The following is a 16704-nucleotide window of genomic DNA, read 5'->3' as shown; positions in this document are numbered from 1 at the left end:
AATTCTCATTTGTATTTTATCTATTTATTTGAGAATTGTGGTTGGTCATGTGATTATAAATATGTTTATAAAGAAGTGGTGAACATATGAAGGCATAAGGTATGTATTTCATTCAGAGCATGTGACTAAATTGATAAGCATAAGTCTTCAAACTTGTATATAGTTTATTAGTTTTTCCCATGCCTAAAGAATTTAAACAATGTTTTGATCATTCAAATTTTATGTGCCATAAGGGGAGAAGAAAAGAAATTATTCAAGGCTAATGTATGGTATGTATTGGAGATGTTTCTTTTGGAAGAAAAGAATTTTGGTAGTTCCTTTATTTAATTTGGTATTTACAAGGCTAATGCACGATTTTGATGCTAATGTTTTAGGAGCCTTGTACTACGGAAAGAAAGGTACAAAAGAAAAGGAACCCGTTTGACTTAAGAAAACATTTGAGCAATTTAGTTTTTAAATTAAAGGAATGTATTGTTCTTTTGCATTACATAAAGTATTTCTATTTCAAGCAATTGACTCCGTAATGATAAGTATTGACATTCTTGCGGTGGAATAAAACTTGTTCTATATGTGATTAATCTTTTTCAAGTATACTGTCAGGTTTCTTGAGATTAATTTAATGTCAAAGGGAGTCATGAAGGAATTAGTGCCATTTGTTGGCAAGACTCGAAGTTCGAATCAGGTTATCATAATTTTGTCACTTACAATTAATTAATCCATGTGACTTCTTGTATCGTTTCAGGGCAGACTTGATCAATGCCCTTTCAACTAAGCGTCGCAACGGCTTAGTTGATATTAGACTGTGTTTTTGAGTTACTTCGGTCAACTTTGCATCTTAATTAGAATAAAAGGGATAATATTCTTGCCTACAAGTGTGGATTACTTCTTTTAGTTTAATTAAGATGGCATAGTATGAGTTTTATTTCACAGAAGTTGTGAAAACCTTCATCTTGCCTACAGGTGTTGAAGTTTTTCATGAAGGAACTTTTGTGACATAAAATCTAGTACTAGAAACTAGTTAATTTTCTTGCCTACATGTGTAAATTAATTTAGTTTCATGAAGTTTATTGGGATAAAGTTCCATGCCATTGGTGACAAATATTTCCACAATGAGCCCCATAAAAGGTTGTGGTTTGAAGGCATGGAAATCGGTTGCATCATGATGTATTTTGTATCTCTTCATGAGACTTGTTGATGCAAAGTATTGGACCCATGAAGGTTAATCAAGGATTGCTAAGGTACGCATTGTTTAAGTCTTATGCTTGTAAATCTTTTCAATTTGAATTATGATGTTGGTTTAGAGGATGAAATTTAACTACTAAAGTTTTCTTTGGACATCGAAATTGAAATGATATGAAATTGAATTTGTTATGGATGCATAAATTCATGATAGATGCACATAATTGTTTCTGGCAGATTGCGTGTCTTGATTTAAATCGGGTGAATGACACGTCTAAGGTCACCAAATGACCTGAATTTTGGATATGTTCAACATATAGATGTCTAATATGTGTCTGCAAATTTTCGTAATTTTCTACCATATATTTTAATTATGGTGAATTCACTAGTAATCCATGCTCGTATAGACAGTTACTGGCAGATTATGTTGGTTTTTTTTTGAGACGTGACTTTAGACTACTATTTTGATCCAAAATGGCTCTATATTTTTATTTTATGAAGATTAGTATGTCTATTTTGATCATGATAAATTTGGTAGCAATCAAGCTTATAAATTAATTATGATTAATTCTAAAGTAAGTGTAACTCGTTGCTAAAAATTCTGTTTGACAACTTTATGTTGATTGTAATATCTATTTTATGATGTCTAATATATAAGGCAATTTTATTTAGGTACATCTTTGAAAGAGTGTTTGCCCAAGTGGGAGAATTAGTGAACGAAAATTGGGCTTCACACTCATTAACTTATTTGCAAGTATAAACCCTGAAAACTTAGTGGGAGTTGTTCTAAAAATTTTGAGCATTAAGTGGACTTGCATGAATCTATTAAAGCGTTATTCTATCTTCCATGAATTTGTGTTACTCGAATGTCTATAATATGTTTAAGTTGCACGAATGGATACTTGGTATATGCGTACGTTTTTCTGTTATTTGCAATCATTTGGATTTCTTGGTTCATCATTTGTTTTGAGGCTCATAAGGACTTAGCATAAATGTGGACTTATTGATACATACAGGATGGTTGTTGGATGCATGTTTTGTGTAACAATGGTGAATGCTTCCGTGCTTATTTGTACCTTTCATTGAGGTAATATGCATTCATTGACTGAGTAAGGCTATTCCCAAAGTCATATTTTCAAGGATATGATTTAAGTATTGATTTGCAAATTAAGTAAGGATGTTGCAGATCAGTGAAAGTTTGAGTTTCGTGTTAGTAATGCCTTACATTTGCAGATGACCTATAAGGTATGTATAGAATCCATGTATACATTTTAATCTCCAGTTGGATTCATTAAGTCACATTTTTCGTGTGCTAGTTAATTATCTGATGAAATATATATCAGATATCAAGTTGTTATCAAATTGCATATTAAATGGCATGGCATGGTTTTTGCACTACCTCAGTTGTGAGGGTTTCAATCTTGCCCGTAGGTGTTAGAAATCACTATAAAAGTAACTGGTATGGTGCATAGATCAGTGTCAGAAAAACATATTAATTCATCTTGCTCACAAGTGTTGAATTAATTTGTTTTATGAAGTTTTTGGGATATTTTACTTGGACATGTGCCTATTTTGGTATTTTCAGTGGTGTCCATTGGCTACAAACATTGTTTGTCTTGTTATTGGTCTAATGAAAGTGATGCATGATTGTTTTGGAGATGTATTCACACCTGCAAGTTATGGTGGTTTCATTAGATGAAGGATATCTGCATTGGCAGATTTAAGGCTTCGAAGAAGCATAAAGTGTAACTTGTGTGTTACAATAAGGTGGACCTGAGATGATACAAAGTAAGACATTTTGGTTAATTTAAAGGTAATTTACTTTTAAAGTTTCATCTCTTGATCATAATTTATGTTTCATATGAATGGGGATCTTAGCATGTGTGATTATGAAGGTTTTGGGTTGTGTCAACCCTACAACCTTGTTAGTTCCATGTTAAGAAATGCATTTGACAAAAATTGCATTAAAGACGAGATGTAATCACTGTTACATGGCCACTAAAGTGACAGTAGTCTCCAATCTCAAGTATAAACGTGAATATTACATTTTGTAGACCAAGTGGGAGAATGTTGGATTTATCCAATATAAATCAACCTTTAAATGGTCTACTACATGTAATAGGATTGTAATATTAGAGAATAATGTTAATTGTGATTTGATCTCTTAAAAGATATCAATCCTATATAAGGTGTCTTATATTGGAAATAGGATTTATGAAATCCTTAATTGAATATGATTATGATACTTGACTTGGAGGCTAATAAAGTAAGTTTAGGTTTCCTTTATGGATGGAAACCCTAACTTTTAGCCTATATATATATATATAACACCGGTCCCTATAAGCCCTAGAACACACAACATAATGCTTCTCATAGAGAAGTTGTATTCGGCTAGGAGTTTATAGAAGATCTTGGTGTTGCCGTGCCCTGCTTGTTTTCGTGTTTGACTTTCATGGCCGCCATTGGAATCAGGTCAGTCACTCATTCTTTTGTGTTTTAATTGTATAACCTTATAAGGCTAACAGAGACACCATGGCTGATTGTTTTAGTGCATTCCCCATGGTACAATAGCCTTACAACTATCATATAAAACAGGACATTCTGTTCAACAGATGGATCCCTTCTATCGAACAGTTTTGTTTTTCAATAAAAGCCAACTGTATTTAATTTCTTCTCTACAAGTAAAGCATGTGTAATTCAGGAGCGTGTATCAAATATTGCAAACAACATTGAAAATGGTAAGTGCTCTCCGGTGAAAGATCAATCAGCACCTGTCTATATTACAATTGGTGATGGAGGAAACATTGACGGCTTAGCAACCAAGTAGGCATGCATTATAATCTCTTTAAAATTCAATTAATGGCTTCCTTCCTACTTGGCTAGCATACAATTGCATATTTAATCTATGAAATTTTTTCTATTATTGTACAGTATGAGAGAGCCACAGCCAGATTACTCAGCTTATAGAGAGGCCAGTTTTGGTCATGCCATATTCGACATCAAGAACCGAACCCATGCCTACTATAGCTGGCACAGGAACGATGATGGAGCTGCAGTAAAAGCAGACTCTATGTGGTTTTTCAACAGATACCATCATCCCGTTGATGATTCCACAAGTCCCCAATGTTGATCGTAGGAACTTAAAAACCTTTTTTATTAGCTCTTATTCTCTAGAATAGTTCCTAGCTAGATGTATATCTTAATCAAGATTAGAAATTTTCTTCTCCCTTATATTTTTCTTTCCATGCACTTGATTTGGATAGAATCTATTGATCTTCTATAGGCTTACGGTTAGTTCACATAGATGTTTGTGTTATTTTTCTCTTCGGATCTCTTTCTACCATTGAACTTGCTCACCTCACCGGTGTCAAATTCGACCGTATGTTTTCAGGTTTATGCAAGTAATATTTTATTTTAAACTAATTAATTAATCTAAACTATGAGGTAAAAGATTTGCTCACCTCACCATGCATAAAGGAGAACATCCGCTCCAATTAACCTTATGTTTAGTTACAGAAACTAACATTACTAGATAATAAATAAACTTGATTCTAATAAACTTTTGCACAAAATAAGCGTAGACGACCTTTTTCTTAGAATGATGTATCTATACTCATGGAAAAAAACTTATGTGGGGCTTAACTTGCCACTGGACTTCGCTTACAATCCACTCAAAACTCACCATGTGGCTAATTTTAAATATAATCTTTTATATTTAAAATTTTCATAATTATTTTTTCTTCTAATAATCTCTACTAATTAATGAAACACTCTTTGTCAACCAAAAGAGGGTGAAAAGACAAATTAGTCTTCTATCACACAAAAAAATGATGGGCAATAATGTAATTTCATAAGTCCAAATTTTACTGTTTTTTATTGAAGCCTCACCTACATGTGATCTTAAAATACCTTCAATATTATAAAAAATAAAAAATAAAAAACCTCCCACTCCCCCCACGTTCTTTCTCTCCCTCTCTCCTTCTCGTTTTCTAATAAAATGTGTTCATAGACACAAAGTGTGTAGGCAAGTGTTCTTCCTCCCTTTTTTCTTCTTTCCCCCTATTTTTTTCTCTTCCCAAATTCCCCTCCACTTTGTTTTGCCGTAGGTCTTCACTACTCTCTCCCACTTCTTTCTCTTCCAGTTTTGTTTCTTGCTTTCCTTAAAAAAATTAAAAAATTTGCACCCACTCCAATTTTATCATGGAAAGCAACTAAGAATATTTGGTAGAGATGTACTTTCTTGAAAATAGAAAGCTACTATGATCAAAACAAAGTGAAAGATAACAAATAGGTTATGAAAAAATTAACTCGATAATTTGGAGTGTGCACTTTTGTATTTATAGAAAGGAGTAGGGGGAGGGAAAGCAAAGAAATTTTGTGAAGAAAAAAGTGCAGAATTTCATAAAAAGCAAGAATCACAACTGGGGGAGAGAGAAGGACAAAAAACAAAGTAGAGGGAAATTTGAGAAGAAACAAAAAGGGAGAAAGAAGAATAAAAAGGGAAAGAAGAATAAAAAAAGGAAACATTAGATTGATATATATAATTTATTAATTAGTAAAAATAATTATGAGAATTTTAAATATACAAAAATGATAAAAGATTATATTTAAGACTTGCTATGTGGTAAGTTTTGAGTGAATTGTAGAACCAATTAGCGAAGTCCAGTGCCAAGTCAAGCCCCATACAAGTTTTTCTCGTACACATGATATGAGTACGGAGTTTAATTTTCAACTTTGGTATGAGATCTATAGATTACTTTGACATTTAACTGGCTCCAATTTATTCGTTAAATTTCAATTCCTTATTAAGTTCTTCGGTGCACATCCAAATCAACCGTTATTCGTTAAATTCCTAATCAATTCGTTTAGATGTGCTTTTAAAATGATTGAAAACGCTTTTGGTGAATATGTTTTTGGAACCAATCCTTAGTAAAAATGCAAGTAAATTTTGAAAAAAACACTTAAAGTGCTTCCTGGAAGAAACACATAATTAGTACTTCTTGCAGAAAGCACTTTAAGTGCTTTTGGAACCAAAAAATATTTTCTCTAAAAACGCTTTCAGTCATTTTAAAAACACAACAAAACGAGTCATATTGTGTACATGACTATAAGTCTAGATTCTTTCCATACTTCAACACTCATTTGTCAATCCAAACAATGTAATTTTATGTTTGTTTGTGGTTGCTCTCTCTTTTAATCTGCAAACTGCAAACACACTTTTGATTATTTTTTTCTCACTCCGGTGTCTCCCAAGTCAACCTCACTCCGGAGAAATATTTCCTCAAAAATTGCTTTTCAGACGCGATCCAAATGCATATATACGATTCCTAAATACACATATACAAATCCAACTACAAACTACAAACAAATTAGTTATACGAATCCAAAATACGGGGACTACTTAAACTTTGCTTTTTTTTTTTTTTTTTTTTTTTTTTTTTTTTTTGAGAACCTCGGCGGTACGAGGGAAATTTATTGATAAGAAAAAAGAAGATACACCTAGACAGGGGGGGACATAAACCTAACCCCTCATAGAACAAGAGAAAAGAAATACAAAAAAGGGGGGGACATGCACCTTACCCCTTTTGAGAAAGGAAATACAAAAGAGGGGGGGACATAGACCGTACCCCTCTTGGAAAAGAAAGTACAAGGAAAAGACTGGGCGGACATAAGCCCAAACCCCTCTATAAAATACAAAAGAGGGGGGGACATAGACCGTACCCCTCTTAGAAAAGAAAAATACAAGGAAAAGACTGGGCGGACATAAGCCCAAACCCCTCTATAAACCTAAAAGGTAAAACCTGCAAGGCAAGCTGCAAAACAAAAGGGAATCCGAAAATGTTAGGAAAAGAAAGGAGAACACACATCAAGAAGAGGAGACAAACCTGTAGGTTGGCATGCCCAAGAAATCTGAGTGCAGAGGAGGAAGGATCTCTATAGGGGGGGTGGAATGCCAAACAAGAGAAGATGATAGAAGCCCTAAATTGGCTAATTTGTCAGCAACAACATTCCCTTCTCGAAAAATATGAGAGCAACGAAAGACCATGTTCTGCAAATGGAGAGTACAATTGTTCCAGCGTGTCTGGAGAGACCAAGGGGGAGAGAAAGATCCAGAAGCAAAACATGATATTACACTAGAAGAGTCGCTTTCAAGCCATAAATTTTTCCAGCCCCGCGCGTGGGCCAATTCGATAGCAAGGATGACAGCATGGAGCTCCGCATAGAAAGAAGTACGATGGCCCAAGCTTAGGGAGAAACCACCAAGAAAATAACCTGTAGAGTCACGAAAAACCCCGCCACAGGCCGCAGGACCCGGATTACCTTTAGCAAGGCCATCAGTATTCACTTTAACCCAAGAAAAAGGAGGGGGAGCCAAAGAACAGGGACAATAGAAGGAGCTTTACAGGAGTTAGGCGATATTCCAAGAGAAACTAAAAGTTGCCTATCCAAAATGCCTCGTACATGGCCAGGGGTGAGAGCTCCAACCTGCCTAATCCAGGCCGAGGTGGAGCGGCAGAGACGAGAGAGGGAGGGAGGTTTGCCTTCAAACTTCATTTTATTACGCATCTTCCAAATAGCCATTAGTAAGAAAAACCCTGAAGCTATCCAGACATTGCAAAGATGTGGAGAAAACTGCTTTGACAGAAAAACAAGCCATAGATCAGAGATGGAGCCCGTAGGTGGTATAGTAGTGCCAAATTGGGTAGCTAGCCAACGCCAAGCACATTGTGCAAATTCACAGCTAGAAAATAAGTGGTCAATAGATTCAGAATTCTTGTGACATAGTTGGCATATTGGAGCCAGCGGGATGCCTCGGCGCTGAAGTTGATCCTCCGTTGGGAGCTTGTTGAAGAGAATCTTCCAAACTAAAATAGAGTAACGAGGTGGGATGAAAGGACGCCAGATAATGGAAGCCCAACTCTTAACAGGAAATCGATGACGAACAATTTCATAGCCATCGGAGAACGAAAAAACACCAGAAGTAGAGACTTCCCAAATTAAAACGTCCTTATCCTCATCAATTGGAAGAGGCATTTCTAAAATCTCTTTAGTTAGGTCTGGGAAAGTAGAAGAAAAAATAGAAGGAATAACCCATTTTCCCATACGAATAATATTTGAGACCTTAGTACGAGATAAAGAAGGAGCAATCTCTGTTGCACCAACGACGTCCACAATAGGCTTATCCAGCCATTTATCAACCCAAAGGGAAGTAGTAGAACCATTTCCAATCACCCAACGACAATTCTGAAACAAGATATGAAGAATGGATTTAATACCAGGCCATATAGAAGATCGCTTATAACTACAAGAATATAGGCGACCATGAAGCTTGAAACGTTCCCGAAGATAAATACTCCAAGGGGAATCAGTAGTAATAATAAGCCATCCAAGCTTTAAGAGAGCAGTAGTGTTAAGAGAGCCAAGATCACGCAACCCCAAACCACCTTCATTCTTTGGAGCACATATCTGACGCCAAGAAACGGTAACAGACTTCTTGGAGGTTACGTCACCAGACCATATAAAATTGCGAGCACATCTTGAAAGAGGCCTTAGCAAGGAAGAAGGCCACTTATAAACAGAGAAGCTATGCAAGAGCATACTTTGAAAAACTGATTGAGTGAGTTGAACTCTTCCTGCCATAGATAAAAGCTTCCCCTTCCAACCAGTTAACTTAGCTTTAGCTTTATCTGCCAAGGCTTGAAGATAACTCCTTTTAGGCTTGCCACAGAAGATTGGAACTCCTAAGTAGACAAAAGGTGCTTTGCCTTCTTTGAAACCCAAGTAACTCTCAACCACAGCTTTGCGATGCCTTGAGGTAGAGCCCAAGTAGAAAGTACTTTTTGCCTTATTGATAAATTGACCAGAGGCTCTACAATATCTATCGAAGAAACCTTGCAAATTACGCAGAGTGACACCATCACTTCTACAGAAAATGAATAAGTCATCTGCATAGAGAACGTGAGAAGGAGAGATACAACCTTTTGGAGCAAAAGTTGGCTTAGTAAGCCCATCAAGTTGAAGACGACTCAGGCCCCTTGATAACGCCTCCTCAGCTAGACAGAAAAGTAACGGAGAGAGAGGATCCCCTTGGCGCACTCCTCGGGAACAAGAGAAAAAACCATGCGGGGAACCATTGATTAGGATGGACAATTTAGCAGATCTTAAGATGGTAGAAACCCAGTCTATAAAACAAGTGGAGAACCCAAAGTTAGTAAGCACCCGCAAAAGAAATGACCAATCTAGAGTATCAAAAGCCTTAGCTATATCAATTTTGACTCCCATATTGCCACCACGAGTTTTTTTGTCAAGCACATTGAAACATTCTGAAACAAGGCCAATACAATCTGTGATACGACGGCCAGGTATAAAAGCAGCTTGATGCGGGGAAATAATGCGTTGAACAACATGAGAAAGACGAACTGCCAAAATTTTGGGAATAATCTTAAAGAGAAAGTTTGCCAAAGCAATAGGTCTAAAATGAGTCATGGAAATAGCGTCTTCCACCTTCGGAATCAAAACTAAGAAATTACTATTGGCATTGGGGTATAACCAATTTGATTGAAAGAATTGCTTCACAAATTGAATAACGTCAAAGCTGACAATATCCCAACAATGGTGATAGAAAAAACCTGGAAAACCATCTGGCCCTGGCGCACTGGAAGCACTTAAGGAGAAAACTGCCTCCTTAATTTCCTCATCAGTAGGTAAGGCAGATAAGAGATCATTTTCAGAGTCTGTGACCATCGGCTGGATGACTTCACAAACCACATCAATACCTGAAGGGGTGAAAGAAGAGCCGAACAAAGTCTGATAGAAATTAACAATATGGTTCTCAATTGCCAGCGGGTCAGTAAGAAGATTGTTTCCATCAAGAATACAACTGATATGAGAGCTGGATGATTTAATACGAGCATAGGCATGAAAGAAAGAAGAATTTCTATCCCCTTTAGTTAACCACTTAACACGAGCTCTATCTTTCCAAAAAGCCTCCTGCATTTGGAGAGACTCCATTACTGTAGTCTTGGCGACAATCTCCTCCTCGAAAAGATCATTATTTATACCCTCAGTTGAAATTCTTTGTTGAATCATAGAAAGATTATGCCGAGCATTAGCCACTCTATTATGGACGTCACCAAAGACCGAAAAATTCCATTGGCGCAAGCAGGTTTTTAGAGCTTTCAATTTTTGCAGAATGATAAAATAGGACAACCATAGACAACTGTATTTCTCCAGCAATGAGTTACAGTTTCTCGAAAAGATGGATGTTGAACCCACATTGATTGAAAACGGAAAGGACGATGACCATTGCTCAAAACTCTAGAACCAGAGAAGATAAGGGGGTTGTGATCTGAGACTACCTTTGGCAATGCTATGCAGTTAGAGTGGGGCCAAGAATCAAACCAACTAATATCACACAAGGAGCGATCTAACCTTCTTTCAGTGCGACCACGTGACCTCCAGCCATTAGACCATGTAAAGGCTGCCCCAGATGTGTTCAAGTGGGTAAAGTTACAAGTGTCAGACATATTCCTAAACTGAGCGCATGAAGCTTGGGACGGTCTGCCTCCTCCCATCTGCTCGTGGGCGCCCAGGATAGCATTGAAATCACCAATAGCCATCCATGGAACATGTGTTTGTGGGCGCAGAGAGATAAAATCAGCCCACAAGTCTCTTCTTTTGATAGGTGAAGTGCTTGCATAAACAAATGTGAACTGGCTCGGGATATGGTCAAAAGTACAGCGAACCGTAACCTGTTGATCCGAGATAGAGATAACTAAAGGGTCTGCACAAGCTGAAGATGTTAGTAACCAAAGGTTGGGAGCAAGAGTTCCTCTAGAATTAAAAGTAAGAGCAGATAGATTTAAAGAATCCCAATAAGCAGCTGAAATAGAATTAAAAGTCACCATAGGCTCTGCAATGCAAACCAAATCCGGGTGATGCAACCGACAGATGTTAGAGAGCTCCGTCCGAGAGTCATCGTTACCAATGCCACGGATATTCCAGAAGAGAACCTTCATTTATAACGAGCTGGTATTCCTCGGACCCTACTTGGATATGGTTTATCAGAGGGTTGATTAAGATTGGCAAGCTGCTTTTGTTTTTTCCGTTGACTATTAGATAACACAGGAGTAAAACCATCCATATCACAGCCTTCAATGTGATTGACAATATCGAAGACATCTTTAGCTAATGTCGCAACATGTTCAAAACCAGGGGGAATGCTATGGTTGTCATGAGGATCCTGCATGCCAAAATTATTTGGGACATCTGTGTTGCCCAACTGCTGACTATTATGAGCTACCGTCTCGACCTGCTCAAAGCCAGGAGGAGAGCTAGAGTCGTCACAGAGATCATGTGGGCCAAGATTGTTTGGGACAATGGTGTTGCCCAAATGCTGACCATAAGAAAGACCATTCAGAGGATGTGATCCATCTGGAGACAGCGATCCGGTCATAGAATTGCTAATATGCGAAATCCCAGGGGATTGAATACTAATATGCGTATCAGCGGTGTCAGTCTCTGGTATGACATTACCAGAAACAGCTGGCGTTATTCCAAGAGGAGACTGAAGAATGGGCTCAGCATTACCATCATCCGCTGCCTTAATACCTGCAGGCAACAATTGATCAACCTGTTGAAGAGGTTCAGGTTCAGAAGCATGTGACCCACAAAAGACATTAACCGGTATTGTTGTATCTTTTATGGGACGATATTCCATGTGCAGTTGGCTGCGAGAGTGATCTCCGGTTTTGTTGTCCCCCATGTTACCACCCTTTCGCGTCCGGCTACGAGAACGACCTCTCGACATCTGTTTAAGTTGTCTGCAGCTATTAGCCAAGTGCCCTATCAAACCACAGTGACTACATTTGGGCGGTAAATTTTCATAAACCACCTCAACCGGGAAGCCATGACTTTCTCTTTCAACCATAAGAGATGTAGGTAAATCATCTGCAAGATTGACATCAACTAATATGCGTGCATAATAACCATATTGCCTTTCCCTTGTAGCTGAATCTAGTTGCAAGGGAGTGCCGACCCCTCTCGCAATTTCCATCAAGTGTCTAGGATGCCAATATTCCTGACTCAAACCAAAAATTTTGATCCATACCTGAGCATGAGTTTGAGGGAGAACATCACCTGGTTTAAAATCTGGCGTCCATTTTGATAACCTGAATAAACCAGTAGCAAGAGTACACGTACCGCCACCCCATGCCCGTCGTATATCATCTTCCTTATTGAAATGGATATCAAAATAACCTTTACCTATAGGAACCAGGTTCCATGGTGCAGTAGGGCGCCATGCATCTTCTAAGCAAGATTTTAGAGCACCGGTCTTCATTGGCGTAGAACCATTTTTTAGGAGCAAACGCCCAAGGAGGTTATTTTGAAACAACTTCAACTGTTCTTGGTATAGATCCTCGCTAATTTTGACATATGTTTTGTCCCCACGCACAACCGGAGTTGGAAGTTGGCTGAGATGGACGTCTTCAATTGGGATGGAAACGACAGAAGCAAAAGTCCTTGCCTTCAGAGTTGGTTGAACGGGGGGCATATTAGTTGTCGGCATAACCGTCTCTGCAAGAAAACCCCATGGACAGACGATATTTGTGCCCATGATAATTCAGTTTAGAGTTGTCAACACCATAAAGTAAGGTTGAACGCCGAATATCCTTGGGCGGTTGAACGCAGAATCACCTTGGGCACCCTGAAAAAAAAAAAAAAAAAAAAAAAAAAAAAAAAAACGCAGATTCTCTGGAGCAATTCGTCGAGCAGGTACAAGGCACCACAGCCAAGCAACCAGAGGCAGATCAAGCTTCCGGCAGGAGGAGGTGCTAGTACCGAAAAGAGCTTTCAGATTGACTGGGGCAATTCGTCGAACAGGTACAAGGCATCCTTTAGCAGAGAAACAATCTTGGAAATTTGGAACAAGGGATGGTTGCTGTCGATGGTTCAAGAGTTGGTGATCGTCGGTTGCGGGGGCAGGTTCAGAATTGCAACGATGATGATGCGGATTCTTTTCAACGTTTCTCCATTTTTTGCTGCTATGCACGAGGTCTCAAACTCGCATACTTTGCCACTCACCGGCAAAATCCTTGAAAGCCAGGCTTTTTGCTTTTAGTAAAATAGCTTGCTTTGTTTTGAAAAATGCAATTCGTTTTTTCGGGAATGGTGGGATTCCAGTGACGATCCCAGATACGAGAAGGGTTGCTGATTCTGCATATCACATATATAATTGGACAAAATATTAAAGGGAGTCAACAAACTTTTTGTGCAAGATTATAATTGAGAGTTTTCCTTCAAGGTCCACTAAAAAGATGGCGTTTGAGAAAATTAAATCAATCAGAGTGCAGGTGGAGGAGTTAGGGGCGGATCCCGCTCAGGTGGGAATTGATGGTGCATCTGGTTTCTTGCTGGAGGAGGGGGGGGACTCGGATTCGTTTTGCGGCCTAATTTTCTGTGCTTCAAATCTGTAGCCAAAAACACATGATATAGCCCCCAATCTGTAGCCAAAAAACGTTGATATTCTTTTTTATGAAAAGCTACGATATTGATAAGATGTCGATAAAAGGATACACCATAAAAAAAAGTGAACTTTTGAAAGAAAAAAAACTCTTTGTCGGGACTTTCAAACCGCAATCAAAGAATAAAGAGGCCACCATTACAGAATGAAAGAGAAAAAGATTCAATCACTCAATAGAACTATCCTCAATCAAGATGTCAAACAAAATTAGGAATTAAAAACAACACCATGTACGGTACAAACCTGCAGGAACTTGATGACATTGATTAACGGCCAACATGGATGCAATGAATATGAGTATAGTGAAAAAGCGGAGAAAGGAAGATAGACCAGTCATCTTATATAAACTTTTTCTTTTAATTGTGGAGTCTGTGATCTTAATTCTCTGATCGTTACGATCAATATATTTATATCTACCTATTATAAATTTAAAATGATGTTAATTAATTTGGATTAGGTCGAGTCAATGCATAATTTAACGGGTTCGAACTCACACCATCATGCAATGGTTCAATTCCTTTACACCACTATAATAAAGGACCACTTGCACATGGAGGGTTTCTTGTTTTCAATTAACTAGTCGATTTTCCAAAATATAAAATAGATATAAAATAGATTTTTCATCTCAAATTTACATTAGTCCATTGAAAATGCTCTCATAAGTTGACTTTCTTTAATGGAGGCACTTCCGTTGTAAAATTAGACTTTGTTTAATAAGATGAAACATACCGCTTAACTTTTCTCTTTTTGTATTTGTCTTGCAGCTAGAATCAGTCAAAAGACCATTTTTTGTATTCACATCTTATCATTTCTCAGAAAATTAAGTTTGTCCGCTTGCTTGCTTGGTGCTAACGTCTAGAGTGTAGACCTGGTTACGTTTAATTTATTTATTTCAACATTTTTTTTATATATATGTTGCAGGGAGTTCTCCATACTAACTTCAGAAATAGTTATGTTTTTTCAAATTAATAAATCAAAGAGCAAAATCAGAAAATTCTGAAGAAATGGAAATTGTTATTAGCACTTCAAAAATCTCATTTGACATTCCAAACTTTATATAATGAGAAAGAAAAATACACTTGTGAATAGTATAGAATGTGATTTTTGAAGTGCTAATAACAATTCTCGAAGAAATAATTCTAGTGTTGGGTCTTCATAAGTTGTAAGCCCAATCATGACATTAATGTCATCATAAAAGGCTTGAATTGAAGGTTGTTCACGTCAGAAATTTGACAAAACAATTTACAAGTTACCACAGTGGTAAAAGAATTGTGTCTTAGCATCTCGGTGTGGATTCAAACCCCGTGACTCCTAATCTAATATCTAATTTAACGAAAGTATTAGGTTCCATTTCTATTTATATGATGTCTTTTTATGATAAAATACCCATCTCTTGAGCTATAATTAATTAAATTGAAGACAATATTAGTGTTGGATAATTTGGCCCATCTCTCCAACTCTTTGACAAAGCTAGTCGAAAAGAAGAAAGAGAAGGGATGTAGTTGTGAACACGGAAAATTCCTGAAACGAAAGAGACAAGAACAACGTGCACAAACAAATATTATGTATTTGATGATTTTGGGTTACAATCTCTCTCTATTTTGATCCTCTGATTCGATCTCCGTAAGGTGTGTATTTGTGGATGTGCGATTGATCCAAAGGGCCGTTGGGCTTGATCTAAGGATGAACGTTCTTCAAGGGCCGTGGACTTGATCTTGAAGGTGGATTTGAGCGGATCTTCAAAGGGGCTTTTGGGCTTGATCTTTGAAGAATAGTGATGAACGGATCTCCAAGGGCTTTTGGGCTTGATCTTGAAGAACGATTGGACGGATCTTCAAGGGCTTTTGGGCTTGATCTTGAAGAACGATTGGATGTGTGGATTTGTCGACGTTGTTGATCCAAAGGGCCGTTGGGGCTTGATCTTGGATGAACGGATGATGAACGATGGTGCTTTCTTCAAGGGCCGTCGGGGCTTGATCTTGAATTGGTGGATGGTTGATCCAAGGGCCGTCGGGGCTTGATCTTGGAAGAACGATGAACGAAGAACACTTTCTTCAAGGGCCGTCGGGGCTTGATCTTGAATTGGTGGATGATTGTTGATCCAAAGGGCCGTTGAGGCTTGATCTTGGAAGAACGATGAACGAAGAACGAAGAAGGCTTTCTTGATTCTTCGGGAACCTAGATGCTTGAGAGCTTCGGGGTTTCAGAGCTTCAGAGCTTCAAGGTGTAATATGAAAAATGGTTTTCTTAAAATGAATGAAATAGGCTTGTATTTATAGAATTTTCCAAGGCCTAATTTTGAATATAATATCCCAGATGAAATAAGTCGTTTCTGCCAGGTGTTGACACGTGTCCTATTTGATGACTTTTCCAACTCATTTCAATTTTCGTTGAGTCACACGCTACGTGTAAAATTTATGTAATACATGAGCGTTGACACTTTGATTTACCGGTCAACATTTATTTACGAAATTTCGATGTCTACAAATGCCCCCACTTCAAGGCACGTCGTATACATGTGCTTGTCACGTGTAGGAGATGCGTTTTTGAAGTCCCTTACTGTAGATGTCGATCCAAGGGCCATCGAGGCTTGATCTTGAATTGGGCTGGAGATTTCTTCAAGGGCCGTTGAGGCTTGTTCTTGAACTTTTGTTTGAAATTTCTTCAAGGGCCGTCGAGGCTTGATCTTGAAGGTTGAAATTGGGCCACAAGGAGCTTCATGTGGTAGATGATCTTTGGCTTTGGTAATGGATGAATCGGTACGTATTTTGTTGCGCTTGTTGACTTTCCACAGCTTTGATCTTGAACTGGGTTGGAGGATTTTCTGGATTCCTCCAATTGTTGATTTTCCACAGCTTATTCTTGAACTAGGTTTTGATTCAAGGGTGGTAGACACTTAATCTTGAATCGGACTTGTGATTTCCTCAAGGGCCGTCGAGGCTTGATCTTGAATTTGGTTGGAAACTTCTTCAAGGGCCGTTAGGGCTTGATCCTTGAAGGTT

The 16704-nt window shown here is 37.9% G+C and overlaps 2 protein-coding genes and 1 long non-coding RNA gene across 3 annotated transcripts; all 3 read right to left on the bottom strand.

The window, feature by feature from the left end:
* Positions 1 to 7521: 7521 nt before the first annotated feature.
* Positions 7522 to 10191, bottom strand: LOC103444619 (uncharacterized). The gene has a single exon (XM_008383575.3). The coding sequence runs from the start codon at positions 10189 to 10191 to the stop codon at positions 7522 to 7524; it is 2670 nt and encodes an 889-aa protein (XP_008381797.3).
* Positions 10192 to 10358: 167 nt separating this feature from the next.
* Positions 10359 to 11198, bottom strand: LOC139196950 (uncharacterized). The gene has a single exon (XM_070823314.1). It carries the CDS (start codon positions 11196 to 11198, stop codon positions 10359 to 10361), a length of 840 nt encoding a protein of 279 aa, XP_070679415.1.
* A 2228-nt stretch (positions 11199 to 13426) lies between these two features.
* LOC114825415 (uncharacterized) lies at positions 13427 to 14216 on the bottom strand. The gene is made up of 2 exons (XR_011582276.1): positions 13946 to 14216; positions 13427 to 13682 (listed from the first exon to the last, which is right to left on the bottom strand). It is a non-coding gene; the product is annotated as an uncharacterized lncRNA (long non-coding RNA).
* Positions 14217 to 16704: the final 2488 nt, after the last annotated feature.

The sequence above is a fragment of the Malus domestica genome, chromosome 06 (assembly GCF_042453785.1).
Source record: "Malus domestica chromosome 06, GDT2T_hap1".
In the NCBI taxonomy this organism is placed as follows: domain Eukaryota; kingdom Viridiplantae; phylum Streptophyta; class Magnoliopsida; order Rosales; family Rosaceae; genus Malus; species Malus domestica.
This window is presented reverse-complemented; position numbering and strand designations above follow the sequence as displayed.